The following is a 21,611-nucleotide window of genomic DNA, read 5'->3' on the forward strand; positions in this document are numbered from 1 at the left end:
GAGGATTTTAGAAAAGACCACTTTCAAGATTCCTTCTATTTGTTCATAAAATTGTTTTTAACAGCTTATTTTAATATGATTTGTACCCCTTTAATTTTTGTTTTTATGTGTATTGATGGCAATGTGTTCTAGAATGTCCATAAGTATGCATTGTTATGGGATAGTTCGGCCAGTTGTTGGTCAGTTACAGGAATGAGCCAATCACCTTGTGCACCATGCTTTTGGGATAGGCTCCAGGTTACTGTGACTTTCTGGTGGAGGATGGGTGTGTGGATGGGCCACTGTCATTTTTTTCTGACAGAACTTCCATTATACTTATGAATTTCAAATGACTACGTCTTCAGTTTAAACCACTCTCTCATCTTAAAGGTGTGATAAAAAATTATAGAAATTAATTAAATATAATGTAATTAGAAAATGAAAGAAACCTTTGAAGCTAAACATAACACATTCACAGTTATCCATTGATTGTTCTGAAAAATGTATGTTTTCATTGTTATGCTTAAATATATGTATGCAAACCAACTGTGGCAGATATGCACTGCAACTTGAATGATGTATCATATTTAGATTAAAAATATAATTGTATTGAATAATATAATACTTTCTTGAAAAATACAGACATTTATTTTTATTTTATATGTTTATTCTTACAGAAATAAATATGAAAAAATATTGCACACAATCATAAATTGCAGAAGTCAATTTAGGAAAATGTGCAGGTGTGTGTTTACATGTTTCAAAATTCATTAATCAAAAAGTCATGCAAATGTATGAAAAAAGAGCACTGGATATATTAATAGTAAAGCAGTAAAACTAAACTTGATTTTAAATTAAATTTACAGCAGGATAACAATAAAAACCACGGATCAAGTTCAATATTAAAAATGTATTGAATATCACAGTCTCTTATAGAATATTCACTATAAGCAGAGAAAGATCACACAACTGAGTTTTGTATGTATGATTGGTTAAATATCCTTCATGAGTAGTTTATGAACTTACCAATAGACTAGAGGAAGTATCAAGGTTACCAAAGCCCAAGGTGGGTTCAAAAACTAGAATGCTGGATATAAACACTTTTGAACATAATGCAGTCAGAAAGTGTTTAGTTTTGATTTGTTTCTATCCAAGCCTACCAAATGGACACCAGGCGTTTCAAGCAAAATCAAGTTTTAATTCAGGATTTCTGAAGCATGAACTCCAGCAAAACATCCAATCAGGTTTAACCCTAAAGCTGTAAAAGACTTAATGCTGTCCTGTTTACAATATATGTACTGTAGCTGATTCATATGCTAAAAACAAATGACATGTTTACAATAAAAAACAACAAGGTAGTATCAGTTAAATCTCAATTTGTATTTAATACAGTACCAAAAACTAGCAGGCTATTTTAAACATATATATACAGTATGCTGTATATAGTGTCTTGGTATGTCTGTGGCTTTGTTGTCCACATTATGGCAAGCTTGCGCCGTGCATACAATGTCTTGGAAAGTAATTCTTGCAGAAAATTCACATATGTACATACAGTATGTAATATAGTTATACTGTACATGTTACTGTTAATTAATACTGCAATTAATATTTGTTATATACAAAACATACTCTACACATTCAATGCAAAAACATAAAAAGAAGTAAATACAGTATTTAATATGAACATGATTACATAAGAGTTCGAATTTTGCTCTGAAATTTTTGCCCATTGCTCTGATAAATCTAAATTAGTTTAGGTGCATACAATTACTTTAACAAATCATGAAATTAGTTGAGCAGCCTTTGTCCACACTAATAATGATTTACATGATTTCAGAATATATAACTTTAAAGGTCCCTCAAACAGGTAGTGAATTTCAAGCAAAGATTCAACCATGAAGACCAATGAGCCTTCAAAACAAATCAAGGAAAAAGTTGTATAAAGGCACGGATAAGGAGAAGGGAACAAAAACATGTCAAAAGCCCTTAATATCTCTTTGAGCATAGTGTAGTCTGCCATTAAAATGAAGAAAACACCCAAACATTGGTGGATCAGCAACTGGGCATGGAGCAAATTGATTAGGGGTCTACTGAGGCCAATGACAACTTAGGGTTGCAGAGCTCAGTGGCTGAGATGGATGAATACGTCCATGGGTCAACAATATCCATATGTCACACTCACTTATATGTCATATGTAAAGGGGGCTTTTATGGAACTTGAAAAAGCACTCTCAAATGTCATATCCCACATGGGGTTTGCCACAAAGCACCTACAGTATGTGATACTGCAAGTGTATGGAAAAAGGCTTTTATCAATGTTAATGCAAAGTGTTACATCTTACATTTAAATAAATGTATATGCATCCTTTTGTAACTGCACAAAATGGGACACCATAGGAACGGTCTCAAAAGAATTTGCGAGCGACCATACACATATATATATAAAAGCAAAAATAATAGGTTTATTCCATGCTGAAAAGAGAAGAAAGAAAACACAACGTTTTGGCTGTGGAGCCTTCTTCAGGTGTCAGCTGAAAAAAGGCTTCTGTTTTTCAGCATGGAATAAACCTATTACTTGATCCTGTGCAGCCTATGTATGCTGACGCAGCTACCCACCTGAACTACTATATATATAAATATGTAATTATCTAAATTTAGTTGTTAACACATTGTTTTTATCTGTCCTTTGTAACGCCAGTAACAGCAGTTATAAGGCCACTGTTGGTTGATCCTGTTTGGCCAGGTCGGCTCTACCACAAATGAGACCTTACTGGTGGACCTGATATGGTAACAACTAACTTTGCTACTACGTTTCTAGAAATCTAGCACCTAACCTGACAGCAATAGGATGGCTTCCCTTTGAGAGATGCTTTCTCTTTTAACCCTATTAAAGACATGAGCTCCTTACTGTACTGAGCTCAATCTGAAGAGAGCTAGTCTTCCCTTATTTGACCCTGCCTCTAATCAGCCATAGAGGGATCAACCATCCCTCTACTAGCCAGCAGCCATATCACTCTGCAACTCACAACTAGCAACCCACTCAAACTAAGCAGGTGTGAGCCTGGTCAGTACCTGGATGGGATACCTCCTGGGAAAAACTAAGGTTGCTGCTGGATGAGGTGTTAGTTGGGCCAGCATTGGGCACTCACCCTGTGGTCAATGTGGGTTCTAATGCCCCAGTATAGTGTATAGTGGGACACTATACTGTAAACAGGTGCCGTCCTTCAGATGTGATGTAAAACCAAGGTCCTGACTCTCTGTGGTCATTAAAAATCCCAGGGTTTTTCTTGAAAAGAGTAGGGGTGTAACCCCGGTGTCCTGGCCAAATTTCCCATTGGCCCTTACCAATCATGACATCCTATCTATAAATTTGGTTTCATTACTCTGTTCTCCCCTCCACTGATAGCTGATGTGTGGTGAGTGTTCTGGTGCACTTTGGCTGCTGTCGCATCATCCAGGTGGATGCTGCACATTGATAGTGGTGGAGGGGAGTCCCCATTACCTGTAAAGCACTTTGAGTGGAGTGTCCAGAAAAGCACTATATAAGTGTAAGCAATTATTATTATTAATCAGAGCTCACCGGCTCCAAAAGACAACTCCATGAGTCACCTGTTTTTGAATGAACCTGAAAGAACACATTCTCCTAACCATCAGAAGGAAAGCTAGTTACTGTCCTCACCTAGACTGTTGTTATTGTCAAGTGTTCTCTTTTCCACCCCCTAGCCTTTCCTTTTTAAGGTGAATTCAATAAGCTACAGCTGAAGCAAAGTGCTTTACTGTCTGCCCTTAACTTGCTTTCATGGGAAAGATGTGCATTCACAACTCACTCACACACATTTTTTTGAAGTTCCTAATAAGCTTATTATGCTGGATTCTCTGCAATACTTTTTTTTTCTTTAGACATGTGCGCTGTCTGGATTTTACATGATAATTGTATGCTTTCCAATTCACATGTTTTCCCAATACTCTATTCTCTACACTGTTTATTGAAATATTTTATTTGCTTGGCTTGAAAATGAAAATGTGTTTATCCTGCACTCACAAATATTTTCCTCATCCTTCTAACCTTTATCGAGGCACCCCCTTCACAGCACTCGCTAACCTGTTACTATGTATACCTGTGCATATAAAATCATTGTCAGCCAATAGTTCTAAAATAAAATTATGAATGTAACACTTTTGCTGATTCTGCAAACCACAAAGTGCCAGCTGGTTCTTAAAACCTAAAGTCTTAAACAAACTGTTAACAGTGAAGTCAAATGCCATAATCTTTATCTGCTTTAGAGCATAAGTTTTCTTTATAGCCAGATAGTGATTAAAACTATTTGGAAATTATGCCTGAAAAACAAGTCAATTTAAGTTGACATATGGCAGCTAATTTGACTTTAAGAAAGGCTTTTATTTTTTCTCAGTTAGAACCAATTTAAATTAACTTTCTACTTCAATTTTAACTGAAAACAGCTGGAGTAAGAATTTTAATCCTATTAAGTTGATTTTCCATTGGGAGTGCTAAAATTTTTTAAAAGCTTAAGGCTGCCATTCATGTAACTTGGCATTTTTCAGAGATGGTGTTAAACTTAATGACCTGCCTATATATTATTTGGGGTTATAAAATGATTCTATTTTTACACAGATTGCACTTTATGAGACGCACTAAATGTTAAAACTTCATCTTACATCTTTGTATTTTATAACCAGAGCCTTTTTCTATGAAGTAGTATTCTAGTTGTAGAGTCTAAAGCAGTGTGTGAAAGGCTTCATTCTAAATTTGGTTATGCTTTTCAGAGCAAATGGAAGGGTGCAATAAACGTTTTCAAAAATACTGTTGTGCTACAGTATGTATGGAAATGTTTATGTGGGTTTTAAATACATATGCAAGAGTCTTTCTCCTAGCACATGCGATTTTAGCTAACACAAGAGATTAACTTGGAAATGTATGGATTACAAAAAACCCTTAGAGAATAACTTAATGCAGAACAGATATCAAAACTTGCTGAAGTGTAGTTAATACTATCTGATATTAGGGTATGGGTGCTCATTTCTTGCTAACAAGTTAGTCTGCATGCATCCCCTACTTAGAACATGTCTGAATAATGGGAGATTTGTTATTCTTTGTGACTCCTCAAAGGTCAGAAGAACTCTCAAGAAGTGATGAGAGTTGCACAGACATGGCCATAAAACCAAAACCTAGTGGCTAAATGAGATACAACCCCTTCCCTATGCTTGTATGTTGGTATATGTGAACCTTTTAAACATTATTACATCACAAATATGATAAATGAATTTGTCTGATAGTTTCAGTGATTCATTCATCACATTTATAGCTATGACAGGCTAGAAGAATTATGGACAAAAAATGCCACAGAGTGCATGGAATAAACCTATGACATGTTCCCTTGCAGACTATGCATGCTGACGCAGCTACTCACCTGAACTGATGTTATTTATGTTTTATTTATATGACAGTTATTACTGTCACTGCGTAGCTGGCCAATTGCAAAATATTAACACACTAAGCATGTGTGGTCTATACTATAGTTTGTGGACAAACTTCTAAGACTAGGTCAACCTCTAGTCTAGGACAACTTCAAACACATAATGTGCCAGAAATGGACTGAAATCATGCTGACCAAGCAGAAGGTGGTGCCACAAACATTCTGCCAGTGTTGTGTATGGTTTTAGAATAAGTATAAATAGACCGGGGTTCTTATCTTAAATCAGTACCTTCTCGCTTCTGATGTGTATGATCTATTTATATAATTTTAAGAAGAAAATGCTACTTACACTTGAATAAAAAGGTTCACCAGACACGCAGATAACATCCTGTTCTTGAATAGTCAGAATGTCTTTGGCTAAGTGCAATCGAACATTGAAAGGTTCCTGATTACCATCCTGCAGCAAGTAAATCCCAGTCTTTGTCTGAAAGAGAAATTAAAAAAAATATATATATTTTGTATACAATGGAAATATACATGAATGTCTTGAAGGATTTAGTGCCTGTTAGACCAATTATTTGAATGTATAAATGCATGTGTGATTGGTTCATCTTCACATTGAGATGATGGACCAATGTAAAGAGCAGTTTAAAATAAATCTTAATAATATTATGATAACATGTAGTATTGCTGAAGATTTCTTAAAGACTCAAACTATGTGTAGCATTTATATATATATTTATGTTAAAGTTTATGTAGTTTAAACTGATTTATGTCAAAATTCAGTTTTATGTCACTCTCTGGGGGTGTTTTGATATTAAGACCTATTAATTAACAAGAAAGAGAGAATGCTGAAACAAAACCCGATATTCTAAATTAACTTCAAGACATACAGTATAAATTTCACCTCAAAGCAGAAAAATTACCATCTAAGAATTTTACATATAAACATTTTTAATTTTTAAAAATTGATTTGTAGTTATGCTGGTGATACTTTGTGTTTATTTGATCGCATATTCACATAACCAACTGTAACACTGACATTCAGCAGAAAATTCCACTGAAAGCTGGATGTTGCTGTGGTTACAGTTCTCTATTCATCACACAATGGCTTCTTTCAATGAATGTTTAACTGGCTTATTTATCCCTTGAAAACAAAATGAGTGTAGAAAAAGCATATGTTAAAGAAAAGCACTAATACCAGTTTCCACAAGGCTACCTGTATATTTGTATCCTAAATAATCTTTACTAGCCTTGTCTCTGGGAAGAAATATAAAGTCATCGAGACTTTAGGAGGAGATCAAATGGTTTAAGTATTTACATTTACAATTATTTAGATTCTAAGGATGAGTAATGAAATGTACTGATGTCTAGTGCATTGCTGCTAAGTAATTTGTACTTAAAGTATTTGAATAATTTCAGTTTATTTGAATGGTGAACATATGGCACAATATTAATTTTTTTGTTTTATGAGGTTCACACCGGCAGAGAGTATATGTAAGCAGTTAAGATTTATTTGCACTTCTTTACCATGTGGAAATATGGATTTGAGGGGACTATACATAAAATAATTCAGTACAAAATGCCTCCTCCCTTACCATGGATCTCTGAGTACCTGATTTAAATTATAATATCAAACTGAAGATTAAGCACAAAGTATGCTGACATATTACATATGTAAAAAGGAACTAAAGAATAAAATATCCATCTAAATCATCACATAAAAATTTTAGAGTAAGCTGCAAATATAAGTACTTCAGCTTTCAATACTTCATGAAAGCTTAGTCAAGAGCTGCAGATCTATGCCCCCTCATACATACTGAAATGAACAAAGTCATTCTTAGGATGTTAGGACAATAACAATTATGAAGGTTGCATTGAAGTTGCTTGGGTGCAATTTAACATAGCAGATGGAGAAACCTTGCATACAGAAAGATAATAAAGCTTTATGTTTGGAACACATTACCCATCCATATTTTATGTTGAATCTGTAATATGTTTTACTGACTTTGGAAAAATAACAAGTATTTGAAAAGAATATGAAACCAATTAATTATTGTGATATACACAATATTTAAAACAGATTGCACATGGTGAATTTTAGTTAAAAACCCAGTCGATTAACATGAATTGCAGTGTAGATCTACATACTAAACATTGGTTCACACTGCTTTTTCTGTATGTAAAAACATGATATTTAGGATGTTCTTAATGTTGTAACTTAAGCTCTCTTTCACTTTAAAGTTTGATCCATATTTTTTTATCATAAATTTTGATTTTTTTCCAAAGTGCAATCCAAATTGTTAAATTCTGAACGGTTAAATCTCATTCTCATGAATACCATAATATTTCGTTGAGAAGTTGTTGTTTTTTTCAGGTACCTTTAGTGACCAGATACTAGATGCTTGTAGACATGGTGGTTGAGTGCCATCAAGTGGGTATCAAATCATGGCAATCCCATGGATAGCTCCACTGTCACTATCCATAGAGTGTTCATGGCAAGATATGGAAGTAGATTGCCAGGCCTTTGTTCCACACAGATAGTGCGAGTGTTGTTGCCGTTGTCACAGATACAGATATGTGATCCTCTGCTGCCAACACTGCCCCATACTGCTGCTGCCCAGTATGGGTTATTAGAGAACCTTGCACCTGATATGGGACACGAACCCACTACTGTCACACCCTCTGCAGCTAGAGGGCGTTCCTTCTCTGTCCTGTCTCTCATTTCCGGTTCTCTGCTGTCCTTCCGGTGTTTCTCTCTCTCTGGGACTATATATTTCCGGGTCTTTCAGTCTGCCTTTGCTCATCATTGACGTTTGGATGTCCTGAAACCCGCCTAGCACCAGGTCACCCCACGTCCACTACCTGAGGGCATAGGTTTCTATACGGCATTCCCTGAATTAATCTTTATTTCCTATTCCAGCACTAAATCTTTCCTGAAAATTGAGGTAATCATTTATTGTGCACCTACCAAGACACTGATATCAAACACAACAATAATAATACATATTTATTGTGAATTTCTATGACATGATAACCATTTTTGACAAGAATTTAGAAGAAGCGATCACAAATAAATTAACAATGTATATTGTTAAAGCTGATAAGTTGATTCTTTATATAGAAATTATTGTTATTACTTTAAATACCTCTGTTTAATAAATATTTGTTTTTTACCTATAATTTCATAATCGTTTTAGGTCACATCAATTTCCAGGTCATGTGACCAATATATTTTGGCATTCAGCCAGTATTTCATTTGCTGAAATGGTGAACCAAGTGCATCTGTATAAAGTATAAAATATAATTTAATCCACCTAGCTAATTTCACAGCAACATCCTGTCCTTTGCTTTCCTTCAGTGTCCTAGCAAAAATCAATGCAATATTTAGAATTTTCTAACCTTTAAAACATGTATTAAATCTAAAAAATGTGATGTTTCATTGCAGAAGTATTTTTAGATTTTTATTGGAAGTCTCCAATATTTTTTATGTAAAGCACGTATTTTGTAACATTTACAAATAAGTGGGCTACATTTTTATATGTCATAGAAGGTGTTGTTATAAGGTCCTTAGAACTAAATGACATCCCTTCAGCAGTTAAAAAGAAAATTGCAAAAATAACTCAGTAACGTTCATGAGTAAAACCAATATAAAACATTTCAAATAATGTGTTGCTGCTAGTTGTAGAATAAGAAGGTTAATTTAATAACATATTGAGAGAATTTTCTTCCTACATATTTTGGCATACTAAATAGAACCTGAATAATTGAAATGCAATACAGTATAGAGGGAAAAATATTGTCTGATGTTTTTTTCTAGAATTAATGGCTCGAGATTCATTAGTAATTTCCAAATAAATAGTACAGTATTAATGTGAGGTAGAATTTAATGCTAATACAGAATGCTCCATTCTAGATGAAGACATAGTTTTATGTAATATTTCCTTCTTTTATCCTTTACCAAAACATTTAGGTATAAGACCAGTGGTGCTATCTTCATATATACTGTATGTATCACAATGTATCAGAAAAGCTATCTAATTGCACAAAGCTCGACACAAGGGCAGCAGGAAATGGGGAATTATCTAGTATCCAGAAAGCTTAGAGGCAGATACCTGAAATATTAAATATTTCATACAATTTGTGCAATGAATTATCAATGGGCTATTTCAGAAGTTTATTAAGGAAATTCTAAAGCACTTTGTGTAACATTTAGTGTATGAGGATCTGAATAAGATGCTTGAATTGGAGGCACAGGCATCTGCTTTTCAAAAGTATTTAAATAAGCAGCAGGGGAATGATGCAAAACCAAAAGCTTGTTTGACTATACAGGAAATAAAGAAATTCAAACCAAAGACAAAGTTTTGGAAGACACCAAAAGAAAGACTGTGTGAATAGAATGTTAACTAGCAACCTACTAAGGAAAGGGTAAATTTAAATATGCCTTAAACTGCCAATTTGTTCTTTACATCTTTTGACAAATGATTCAGACCCTGTATTGTATGTATCTAAACTGCTATAATGTTCTTGCATTACATCTGTTAATGGAATGGAAACATCAAATAATTTGAGCTGCTTGGAAGGTTAGAAGAAAATAGCTACAAGCTAGGTAACAAGTTTTCAAAGATAAATTTTTCTAGCTGTTTTTTGTATCGACCCAATGACTCGATACAAAAATACTTATAGGGCATACAGTAGTTTCTTTGGTTTTTGTAGCTCATGGAAGCCCATGGTGCAGGAATTTATTATTCTCAAGCCAATGTTAAATAACATGAAATATACTTATTTTACAAATATAGGGGTAAAAAATAGAGAATATTGAAATACAGAGCAAGATAATCAGCAATTAAAATAAAAATTCATAATTCTTAAATTGCAAAGATACAGTATGTCAGGAATATACCCAAGCAGCTGGTGCAGTTAGAAGCACTTGATTTTTTTATTCTCTGGCACAGCTTGGCAAAGGAGTAATGAATCAGAAGCAATTTGGGATAAACAAATATTTATTAACAATGACAATAACACAAAATAAATAATGCACTGCACAACGCAACATACAACACACAAGTTATCTAGTTTACAAACAAGGCACCTCAGAAGCCTACGTCCTGACCATCCAGAAATACCCAGAAACTGCTACCTAGTATTGAAAAATCCTATATAATGCGTAACAGTCCAAAAAAGACATAGAAATGCATCCTAAATACAATACAATACAGAATACAGAACGCGTATCAAGCAAGACTTCTGTTAGCTGTAAGCAAACTGAGGTACAGTATAATGCAATGTGTTTTGGCCACCCGATGATTGATAGGTGGCACTTGTAGAGTGTTAGATGTTGTTAGTAAAGTTGTTAGTAAAAAAGTAGCTTTATTTAATCTGTTTTACTACTTCTTATAATCCACTTCATATAGATTATGAAATCAGGTAACTTAAAGGGAAATTGCAGTCCCAATTTGTCAAACCTGTTATTAAATTTTGGTAACAAAATAAATTCATTGACGTTAGAGAAAAAAGTGACACATTTCGAATTAATCACAAAATCATGAAATTTGTGAAAGTACTGAAAGTCGCCATCTCAACGCAACTAGCATTCGAGTTCCCATAAATTGCCATGTCATGCAGCCCTTCCTGCTTACTAATGAGTATCTGTAATGGATAAAGTAATGGGATGTATAAGCATATACAGTAAATACAGATTGTGCAACAGACATTTCACTGCAGAAATGTTCCAATGTGATCATCATGCATGTGTGACCGTCGCGGTTCCGCGCAGGCTCGTGCCCTCCGCTACCTGTTCCGTCCCGCGGCACCTGGGGCGTCTCCGGCATAACGCAACAGGGAACCAGCCGCATAGGCTTAAGGAGGCCTCCCTCAGCCCAGGCAGCTGAGGTCCCTGCTACGCACAGTTAGGGCGATGACGTCACCATATCCGAACTAGCTCAGCTACACATGCATGAGTTAACAATAAGTACTATTTGTCGACAAAACCATCTCGAAATCAAAATCAATATAACTAGCTACTTGTACAGCTTCTAAGGTATCTGAGTTATTTTGCTGAATATACAAACAGGATCACTTTGTAAGAGAAGATATACTTGAATCAAATCTACTCTAAATCTCCTTCATTCTAGCCTTTATCCACTTTGATGCTCCCCTTAGACCCTTCTCTCCTGCTCTTTGAATACTGTTTTTTGAGGTGTGGTGACCAAAAATTAACCCAATTTTCTGTGTGAGGTCATAGTAGTATGTTTTCAACATTCTTCTTTTTATTGTTTGTCTTCTTGAGGACATTCACAGATTTATACAAATGAGCAGATCCCTTTCATACTGTACATTTCTGCAGCCTAAAAAAACTATAAAAAAATTAAAAATACATCTTACACAAAGATTCTAAGATGATCATGTATAAAAAGTGTCGATAACTATCTAAACCCATAAATAAGTAACCTAATTTTTTCATGGATTTTAAAGTCAAGCAATTTTAGGTAGGGACATGTTGTTACTTATTTTTTATTTTCTTTAAATTTAAAAGAATCAGTTGCCCATCATGCCATAGAATGTTACATTTTTTATGTTTTTGGAATTTATTTATTGAACACAATGTGATCTATAAAAATAAGACATCGATATAATGTATATAATATTAACTACTTTAAATGCGTATTTGTTAAAGGAGAACTCGTCCCCTGAGCAGGATTTGAACCCCACCCACCTTCCAGAATCACTTACTGACGCTATTATGCCAACAAGCTACAGTACTTGGCAGCTTAGGCAATAACTAAAAAGGGCAGGGAAAATGTTTCCACGTAATCAGTGAGTGAATAAGTCTTAATGAAGCAGATGTTTACAAAGGAAGTGGACTACGGTGATATTTTAAACTATATGAATATAATTAAATCCTAAAATATCGTTATTAATTTATTTAGATATGTGATTCCATATTATATTCCCTATTAATCAAATTCTAAAAAGTATGCAAGTACTTTTGTATTCATACAAACGGTTAAAATGGGGAATAAAGAGGGAGTTTCAGAAATTAAACAAAGGTCTGGAACACCCTGTCTCAAAAATAGACGTTTAATAAATTGAAGGTTGTGAAAACAGTAACAAATCACCCCGAACAAAATACAATTTTAAAATACAAGCAGTTTGAAATTATAAGTTGTTATTAATAAATCATTTAACTTTGAACATGTTGTGATATTTAGAAATACGAACAAATTCAATATAGTGTCGATAATATTAATATTTTAGTTTTTCAAAGAAATTTGTGAAAAGAAAACTCATGCTGAGAGCTGGGCTCAAACCTCCGACCTCCAGCATGTGAGTCATACGCTAAACCCATCATACCACTGCACCGCTTGACAGCTTAAGCTAATATTAAAAAGGGCAGGCAAAATGTTTCCAAGTACTCGTGAGTGAATGATGTTTTCAGATGTTTACAAAGTAAGTGTACTGTGCTAATAATTTGAGCTATATGAATATAATTAAACCCTTAAATATCGTTATAAATATCTTTAGATACGCAATTCCATATTATATTCCCTATTAATCAATTCTAAAAAGTATGCATTTTTTACTGTGATATCTTTTTATAAAGTATATAAACTTAATATAAGGAGTGCGTAAAGACTTTTCCAAAATAACCACACTGAGTAACCGAATGAAAGACTTTGATGCTTTAAACATTTATGAAGAAAGTGGAATACTGGTATGTATTTTTTATTTAAACTACCAATACCAGCCATATACAGCTTACAAAATATGTTTATATTCCTAAATAAATATTGTTTATGACTTTCAGACACGTTATGCTCCTCTTCTTTTTATACCCATCTACCAAAATTTCCCTTTAGTTGTAAAATTCCATTTTAATATTCGATATTAAGCTGATTTAAACATGCACAGTAAAAAGATTAAATGAAGCAATTGTTTCACTAACAACCAATGCACCACGAGTGCTGCCTGGAGGTCATTTTGGCCAGCCAATCACATACTGCAGTATTCTACGCTCATCTGCAGATAATTTCGGTATGGGCTTTTACCACGCATTTTAAATGGCTGCATTTGTGTATTGTCAGCATTGTCTTCTGGGCTACTCCTTTAATGTAAAAGAGATCTCATTCCCAGTGAAAGTCCAACAGAATAAAGATTGCATTTCCTACTTGTCCTAGTTTAGTGGATCCTGCTGATGGCTTGCAATTTTACACATACAGATAGAGATGTCAGCAGCTACTGTATAATTTCAATGTTAGTTTCTCATGATTCTTTCATATTGTACTTCATTTTTACTTCTGCAACATTTGACTTTTTTATGCTATTTCGCATACCTCCTCACTGGAAGTCCTGAAATCCATGTGCTATGGCACAGTGAGGAAAGCTGGCCTGTGATAAAAAAGAGAAAAGACAAACATGTTAAAAAAAGGAACAAAAGCATTACATTACAGGCAGCCAAAGTGTTATTATTTTACACACATTGAGTCTGAATCACAGATTACTATTACAGCATTAAGTGACTCTAGTAGAAGACAGCAAAAAATTCTAAAAACAATGACAAATAAATCAAGATGACAGAAGATTACTATTTTCTGTGTGGAACTTAATTAATCATAATGTGTAAGGAAATAAAGATCTAACCTGTTTTACATATAGCTATATCTACCATATTGAAAATCCTGAGCATGTTATTTATGCTGATAAAAATCCTTCCAAAGCTCACTAGAAATGTACTTTAATTAATGCACTGACATTGTGACTATTTATGTATTTGGTATTTAGATTTGGCCTGTGGCATTGTCCATTTGTGTTTTTGATGATGGTTTCCTGGTCATGAGTATGAAATCTAAATAACAAGAATGTCAATGGACAGTATAGGCAGTTCTTGAAGTCTTGATCATCCTTGTCCAGCATAGCTCCAATCTAAAAGACCACTATATCTGCAGTTTTAATGATTTATTGGATTTATCTAATCATTTACTTAACTTCCCCAAGTTCTTTAGTTCGTGGAGGAATGAAGACTTCAAATAGCTCTGTTTCTTAAAATCACAGGGCAAATTTGAATTTGATTAAATCCAGCACATTAATTGCAATTAATTAGTAAATACATATCAATCTCCAATGAAAAGGCAATATGTTGTATCTCTGCCATGTTCTTGTAAAATGTCCTAATAAATACACCTCCCCTTGCCGGCGACCAGAGGTGCACACATTCTAGGAATTCTGTCTCAAAGCACAAGCAATGTATCTTTTTAATGGTAAATTAGAATCACCAATTATATTAATATAAAGCCACCAGATTTACTGGACTGATAATAACTATGGTTCTCAAGTTCCCTGTTCTCGTGGACCTGAAAAATATAAATGCAGTTTTATATTCAAATGCTGTTACATGTGTCCAAAATACTAATTTCTGTTCAGCTGTTCACCCAAAGTTGTGAATGTCATGTTTTGACATTCACCGGAGCACTCTACTTTCTCTTTCCAGTTCAGTCACTTTTGTCTGCATGTTTTCAGAATGTTTGAGCATTTGTCTTTCACTTGAAGGTTGCATGCTACAGTGTGTAAAAAAGGTAAAATAAATTCTGATGTCATGTGTCTGAATTTCAGGCTATTAGGTCACAAAATGTTGGAAAGGGTGTGTAGGCTTTTTTTCTTAAAGGCACTTTAAATAACACTACCTGCTTAGTATACTACAAAGGAAACAACTGGTGATTCTGAATAGGCCGAGTGTGTAATAAAAACAGAGATTCTAAATTAAAAAAATGTTTAAGAACGGGATAAAGGAAAACCAGATAAGTGGGTATGAGCTAATGAATTACTACTGAATGCATACATTGCAAACCAAAATATTCTATTTGTTTTTCTAACCAAGCCATTATCCACTTGGAATAATTCCATGTTGTTGAAACATTCACTACTTGCCTTCCTTGACCTTCCCAAAGGCTAGTGTTCCAATCATGATTAGATTACGCTTGACAGCTGCAAGAATAAATCCTCCTTGATTAAGGTTCATTAACATTTAATCATTATAAGTAAGAGAAAAGCTAAAGCCAAATACCATAACTGATATTTTGACTTGAATAAAGCATTTAGCATTGTCTAGCTTTTTTAAAATATATTATTTTAAATGTTTTTGAATTAAAATTTTTCCTCATTTTTTACTGTTGTATTTCTATATTTGCAGTAATATTCAGTAGCCAGATACAGCATATTATTACATCTCTACGTTTTGTATTAAAGCCTTTATCATTCTATTTGGCTAGTATTTTAATATTTGTACTTTCAAAGGTTTTTTGCACGTTTTCTTGTGTTTTTTAGCATATCTTTTTTTTCTGAAACATGTATCATTACAAAAAAAAAGTAAAATCTAAGTCTTGTGTAAGACTAGAAAATCCTAACTTTAGCCATATCTGGTGTGTTAACATCAAAGTCCTTTTGGTTTAACCTGTTTTGCTGCAATTAAGCTCATATGCCAGATATATTTTAGCCTACTTCCAGATTTAAACCTCAGTTTAACCATTTCAGCTAATATATTATATTTCATTGTAAGGTTATTTTTATGTGCTAAGTTATGTGCTATGTGCTAAGTTTCAAAATACAGTATTTTTTGAAAGGACATTAGAATGCTACTGTATGTCCATAAATGCCGGTAATAATGAACTGCTGATGGAACAGTTTGCCAACAGTGAAAAAAAATAATAACGAGAACATTTATGATTCCTGATGCACTTGGAAGAACTCTATGAAGCATTCACAGGTTAAACAGGTCATAGATAAGCTTTCCTATTGATATGTATTAGATGCTAGTGTGATTAGTTTCCATCAAATGGAAATGAATCACATAAGCACATGGAAAAGAAATCAGTATGGAATTCTAATGGCTCCATTACACACTCGACTGTGATCTGTGCTGTATGATAAACCCAATAGCTAATTAATGTGACATAAGAATCTGTTGTACTGTACTGTACAATAGGCTTAATTCAGTTTGTCCTACCAAAATGTTTAAAATTAAAATGAAGATGACCCAGGAATCTCATGCATGTATGCTATTGAGTACAGAAATCTATAAACCTCAAAATGAGTATGTATACAGTAAGCCATTGTTTGAACACACATTTTACAATTCCCTAAAACACTGCATTATTATTATTATTATTATTATTATTAATAATAATAATACCTTACATAATTTCTTAAGGTTGTGTCTGTTTTTCTTAAAGAATTCTGTTTCACATTTTTTCTCAATCGCTTAATTACAATTCCTGAAACAGTATTGGTAATGTCAAAACAGTGAATACATATCTCCAAACTTTATTTCAGTTTGCAAAATTACCAGTAGAAAATGTCCTAAAGCCATCAATGGAAACCACTTTTTCTCCGTGTTTAGACAGCGCCATACAGCCCAATTGATACTGAAAACATACAACAGCCTCACTATAAGACAGACATCGTATTCGGGAAGCAATTTAAAAGCAAATGAAATGTTTGGTTTTTTAGTGAAAAGCAACAAATTTAAAAGAAAAGATGTTATTTTAAAATTGTATAATGTACAAGTAAGGGCTCATTTGTAATACTGTGTGCATATTTGGTCACTATGTTACAGAATAGATATTGCTGCTCTGGAATCAGTCCAGAGAAGAGCAGACTCTTTCATTCCTGGGCTCACTGACAGGCTGAAGGAAATTAATGTTTTTAGTCTTGAACAGAAAAAAAGGTGATGGGATTTGATACAAGTACAGTATTGAAGATCCTCAAGGGATCTTATGAAGTCAAAACAGCAGTCCAATCATTTCCCAACCAGCCAACCAGAAAACAACCATTTCTTTACCCCCAATGGATATAGAACAAAGGAACAAGTAAAGGTTTATTCCATGTTGAAAAGAGAAGAAAAGAAACCCAATGTCTCAGCTGTGGAGCCTTCTTCGGGTGTGAGAAAGAGAGGGAAGTCAGCAGCTGATAAAGCATGGGAGAACTAAAGCCAGGTGTGAAGAGGAGGCGGGAGCAGGAGAGAAGCAGAGCGAACACTCATATGGTTTGAAGTCTAGAGAGGTGGAGAGAGGTGTGAAGTCTTAACGCTTAACGCGACCACGGTCTAAGAAAAAATTGACTTAAAAGGAGCATCTCACATCACCAAAACCACAAAACCTTTACAGAAAACCTTCTATCAATCGATAAAAGTTTCAACTAGAGCTTCACAAAACCTTTATTAGAACCAAAAAAAACCCTTTTAATTTAATCAAACTATGCCCATGCACTGCGTAGTCTCAAGCGACCACAGTGTAAGTCAATATTTACTTTTGAGTCCTGCATCATATTTAATTGTTTTTTACCAACAAAACAACAAAACCTTTATAAAAACCTGTTATCAATCGAAAAAGGACAACCGGAGCTTTAAAAAAAATGTTTTCAGAACCAAAAAATACCAAGACAATCAAACACAAAGATTTATCTGATGATGATTTATCTGATGATGCACTTCCAAACTTCCAAAGTGCATCGATAAGGTAAACAATAAGCCAGCAAAACATGACCTCAAAAGCAAAAACCAGCAAAAAATATATATATCCCTTGTTTTTACCTTATTCTGAAGCACGATATATATCCACAAAAGGTTAGACTAACCCACCTCCAGACCTGGAGGAAACTGAACGTTATTGGGTTTGGAATAGATATTTGAAACAGGACTGCCAGAAGTAAGGTGATCTGATTGGTAATAAATGCTGTCATTCATTGTATTGTAAGTCATTTAGAGCCCTTAGGGGGTGAGACTTCCTCTAGAAGCCTCAGGCTGTATTCCACCTGCTTTCTAGCTGTCAATCATTGACCCAGAAGGGGTAATCAATCAGATTCTTATACATGGTCCTTTTTTTCACACCAGTAGGCAACTCAGGTTTTATTTCAATGCCTAACAGCAGAAAAAGGCACTCTAGCAGTGTCTGAAGGTTGTTATAGCAATTGCAATTGGTTTTTATTGTTATTGCTTTCAATATTTTTATGATTTTGGGATGTGAGAAATTTCATTCCAGGTCCAGTCTTCACAAAACATTATGTAGAATTTTCTCAAATTGATCAATTTGTCCCAACTTTTTATCCAAGCTAGTAGATAAAAAGGCCTACAAAGCATTTTCAGCTACCTGACAGGCCTAGAATTGAAGATTCTGACCTCTGAAGACCAAAACAAAATTTCTGCCTGCTGTTTTGGGTTTTTGTTTCATATGATTGTCTGCTGAGTGGACACATTAAGAAATAAAAGAAATGTGACACACTCAAAGCCAAGGGGGTTAGCTTCAGTTTAAGACCTGAACCAGGCTCCTGCTATGTTCTGCTGCAGAGATATAAGAAAATGTATTAGGTGAAGAAATTCCGGGCGGACATTGGCTAAAAGGGTCTCAGACAGAAACCTGAACCAACACAAGGACCCAGCGGGCGGTAGTCAGGAAGTCTGGGACTCCATTTGTTTTGTTTTTTCTCCTTGGACCCTTTTTTGTTTAGGGTTTCAAAGCTGCCCTGGAAAGGAGGGGGGTACTGTCACAACCGTAAGTCCCTCCTCTTAAGGGCGCTCCGGCTCTTTCCCGTTTTGGTTGATTTTTCTGCACCTGCCTCCTATTCCAGCCCCTCCCTATATAATCCAGTCGCTCCTACCATTCTGGGCTCAGCTTTGGAAGATGGACGCCCTGAAGCCCGCCTACCAGAGGCATCGGCTTTACAAGGGCATCCTTGCTTTCACCCTAGATTTCCCTTTGGACTCCCTTTGGACCATGCCCCCCTGAGCACCAGTGCACCGTCGACATTCCCCCTGTTCGTCTACCAGCCCAGTTCCCAGTCTTGTCTCCCCCGTGTCTGATTCACTCCCTTCTGGATTTTGCCGTCTGCATAGGGTCCTGATCAATGCTTCTTGCCCAGAACAAGCTACCCAACTATGTTGTTGAAAACAATATCCTGGATTTAAAAAAAAATGACTAGTTGAGATCCTTGGATAAAATACTGTAGCTGCTAGTTACCAAACAGGCTAGTTGGTTTGAATGGCCTCCTCTCGTTTATAAATGTTCATGTGTTTTTATTATTTCATCCCTTGCACACTTCTAATTTATAACTTCTTAGTATTATATATAAATAAATAGGACTCCATAGTTCCAGTCTCAATTTACTCTCCACTATCTGGTATAGAGTAATCCTGTGAACTATCTCATTGAAATAAATTATATGTTTAAGGGTTCTGAAAATAGTGTTACTTTGCAAGTATTGAAAATGGTAATAAAATCGAAAACATTTCCATTGTTCTGATTGTTCTGGTATTTTATGGCTTAATGCAGCTCCCACTGGGAAGAAAAGCGTCATAGGAATTTAGGCCCTAATTCCATAGACTAAAGTGCTGCTAAGGTCACTGCTATGGAATTAATGGCATTCTATAGTAATAGAAGTACGACTCATCATTTTGATTTTAAAATGCTTGACCTTGAAGTGAGACACAAACAAAAAGCATGTATAATACAATTTTCGTGAATAATTTTTGCAGAAACTCAGATGGCACTTCTCCAAAGTCGGTACGTGGTGAGCTAACTGACAAAGAGTAAAGGGCCTACAGTACATCACTTCTGGCTAAAATTCCATTTAAGTAGTGCCAGCAACTAATGAGTGTGCAGAAACCACTAAGGAATCTGAGTGTGGAACTTTTTTCAGAAAACAAATGTCAGGTCTAAAAACAACTGTCGGCAGAAATCTTATCTTACGGAGTACAGTGTTCACAAAAAAAAAGCAAGAACAATATTTTAATCAGGCATTGCACTATAAAACAGTGTTTTTTTCTTGTTTGTAAACAGTGAAGAATACAGACTAAGCAGAAAAGTTTCTTTTATAACAAAAGTGTTTAATATTTCCAAGAAATATCTCAATTCTTAATTTTCGAGAAGAGAATCTACAATGAATATACAGTTGACCTAATCCTTTGCAGTATTTGCATTAAATAAGTAGGCTGTTTGTGTGTTTGCAAGTTTTGAATATGTGAATAAACTGCAACAGTATGTGCTAGAGTGAGCCACTATGAGAAAAAAATATTCCATACCCAGGCTTGACAATTGTGTACTGTAGTTGAAATCATATACAGTATACAATGTGTTTTATATTGTCTGTGTGGAAGAGCAACATTATGTTGCTGGTATAGTCCTCTATTGGACAAAAGAGAGTACCAGGATTTCCCATGAAATGATAGAAAATACACAGACAATTTTCATAAAGTGCAATTTTTTCATGAAACAGGAAGCATTTTGATAGATAAAGGTGGATATGAATGTTAGGGGATTTTAGGATTATTATTAAAACAAAGAGAAGTTGCAAGTAAGAGTAAGAGTTTCAGATTTATTATTAAAAAACAGCAAAGAAACTTGACATTCAGTGCCCCTGTGTAACAGATGCCAGAAGCAAAAGCTCATTCTTTGAAGATTTTATGACAAGCCCGTCACAAAAAAGGACCAATTGTTTCCTGCAGCTGCCATCTTTAGAAAGCTGGTGAATATGACTAAAGGGAAATTGAAAATTGGTTGTGCTAATTTTCCAAAACTGGTTAGGGATTTATATGAGGAGGATTCACCAGGTTTCACATGTTTCCATACAGTATATCTATATTATACTATGATGATTTATTGATTTGTTTTGTGATTAATGATTTCTTTTTAAAATTTCAATTATAATACAACATTTATAGGCACGTCTAAAAGTGTTGGACAATAGTCCAAATGTACTACACAAAAACAGTAAATTAACATAATTAAATGGAGAAAAAAGCTAAATTGGGAATGTAGGGTAAAGGAAGTCCTGTCCTGTATATGTATTGGTAAAAGAAGCAAATGCTAAAATAAATTCTGCAATACTATGTGGCAGAAAAATAAATTCAGTCTACATAAAGATTCTAAAACATGTCCAGGAGGGCTGTCATGCCTTTTGTTTTTGATTTCATCTTGGTGGTTCAATGATCTAAAAATAATTGTTTAAGACGTATTGATACACACATTACTTAACCTTCAGGACAGATATTCTGGATCAAATAAATAAGAGAATCAAAACAAGCTTTGAATGAGTTGATCAAGAAGCATTTTGTGAGAAAATAGTGAGTTGTACCATTCATGGAAGAATTATAGTGAGTGAAGAAAGTGTAGAGACTGAAACATTTGAAGAAAGTTAGGATAAATAGAAGGC

The 21,611-nt window shown here is 34.5% G+C and overlaps 1 protein-coding gene across 1 annotated transcript in view; it reads right to left on the reverse strand.

Annotated features, from left to right (window-relative positions):
* The window catches only part of sntg1 (syntrophin, gamma 1), a 75,765-nt gene that overhangs the window by 31,941 nt on the left and 22,213 nt on the right, over positions 1 to 21,611 (reverse strand). Inside the window, exons 2-3 of the mRNA XM_088918394.1 lie at positions 13,748 to 13,802; positions 5,764 to 5,898 (exon numbers count right to left, since the gene is read on the reverse strand). Of these exons, the coding sequence (XP_088774520.1) occupies positions 5,764 to 5,898; positions 13,748 to 13,774 (162 nt within the window). The 5' untranslated portion in view covers positions 13,775 to 13,802. The remainder of the gene's footprint in view (positions 1 to 5,763; positions 5,899 to 13,747; positions 13,803 to 21,611) is intronic.

This window comes from Atractosteus spatula, chromosome 6, assembly GCF_055471065.1.
Source record: "Atractosteus spatula isolate fAtrSpa1 chromosome 6, fAtrSpa1.hap1, whole genome shotgun sequence".
NCBI lineage: Eukaryota > Metazoa > Chordata > Actinopteri > Semionotiformes > Lepisosteidae > Atractosteus > Atractosteus spatula.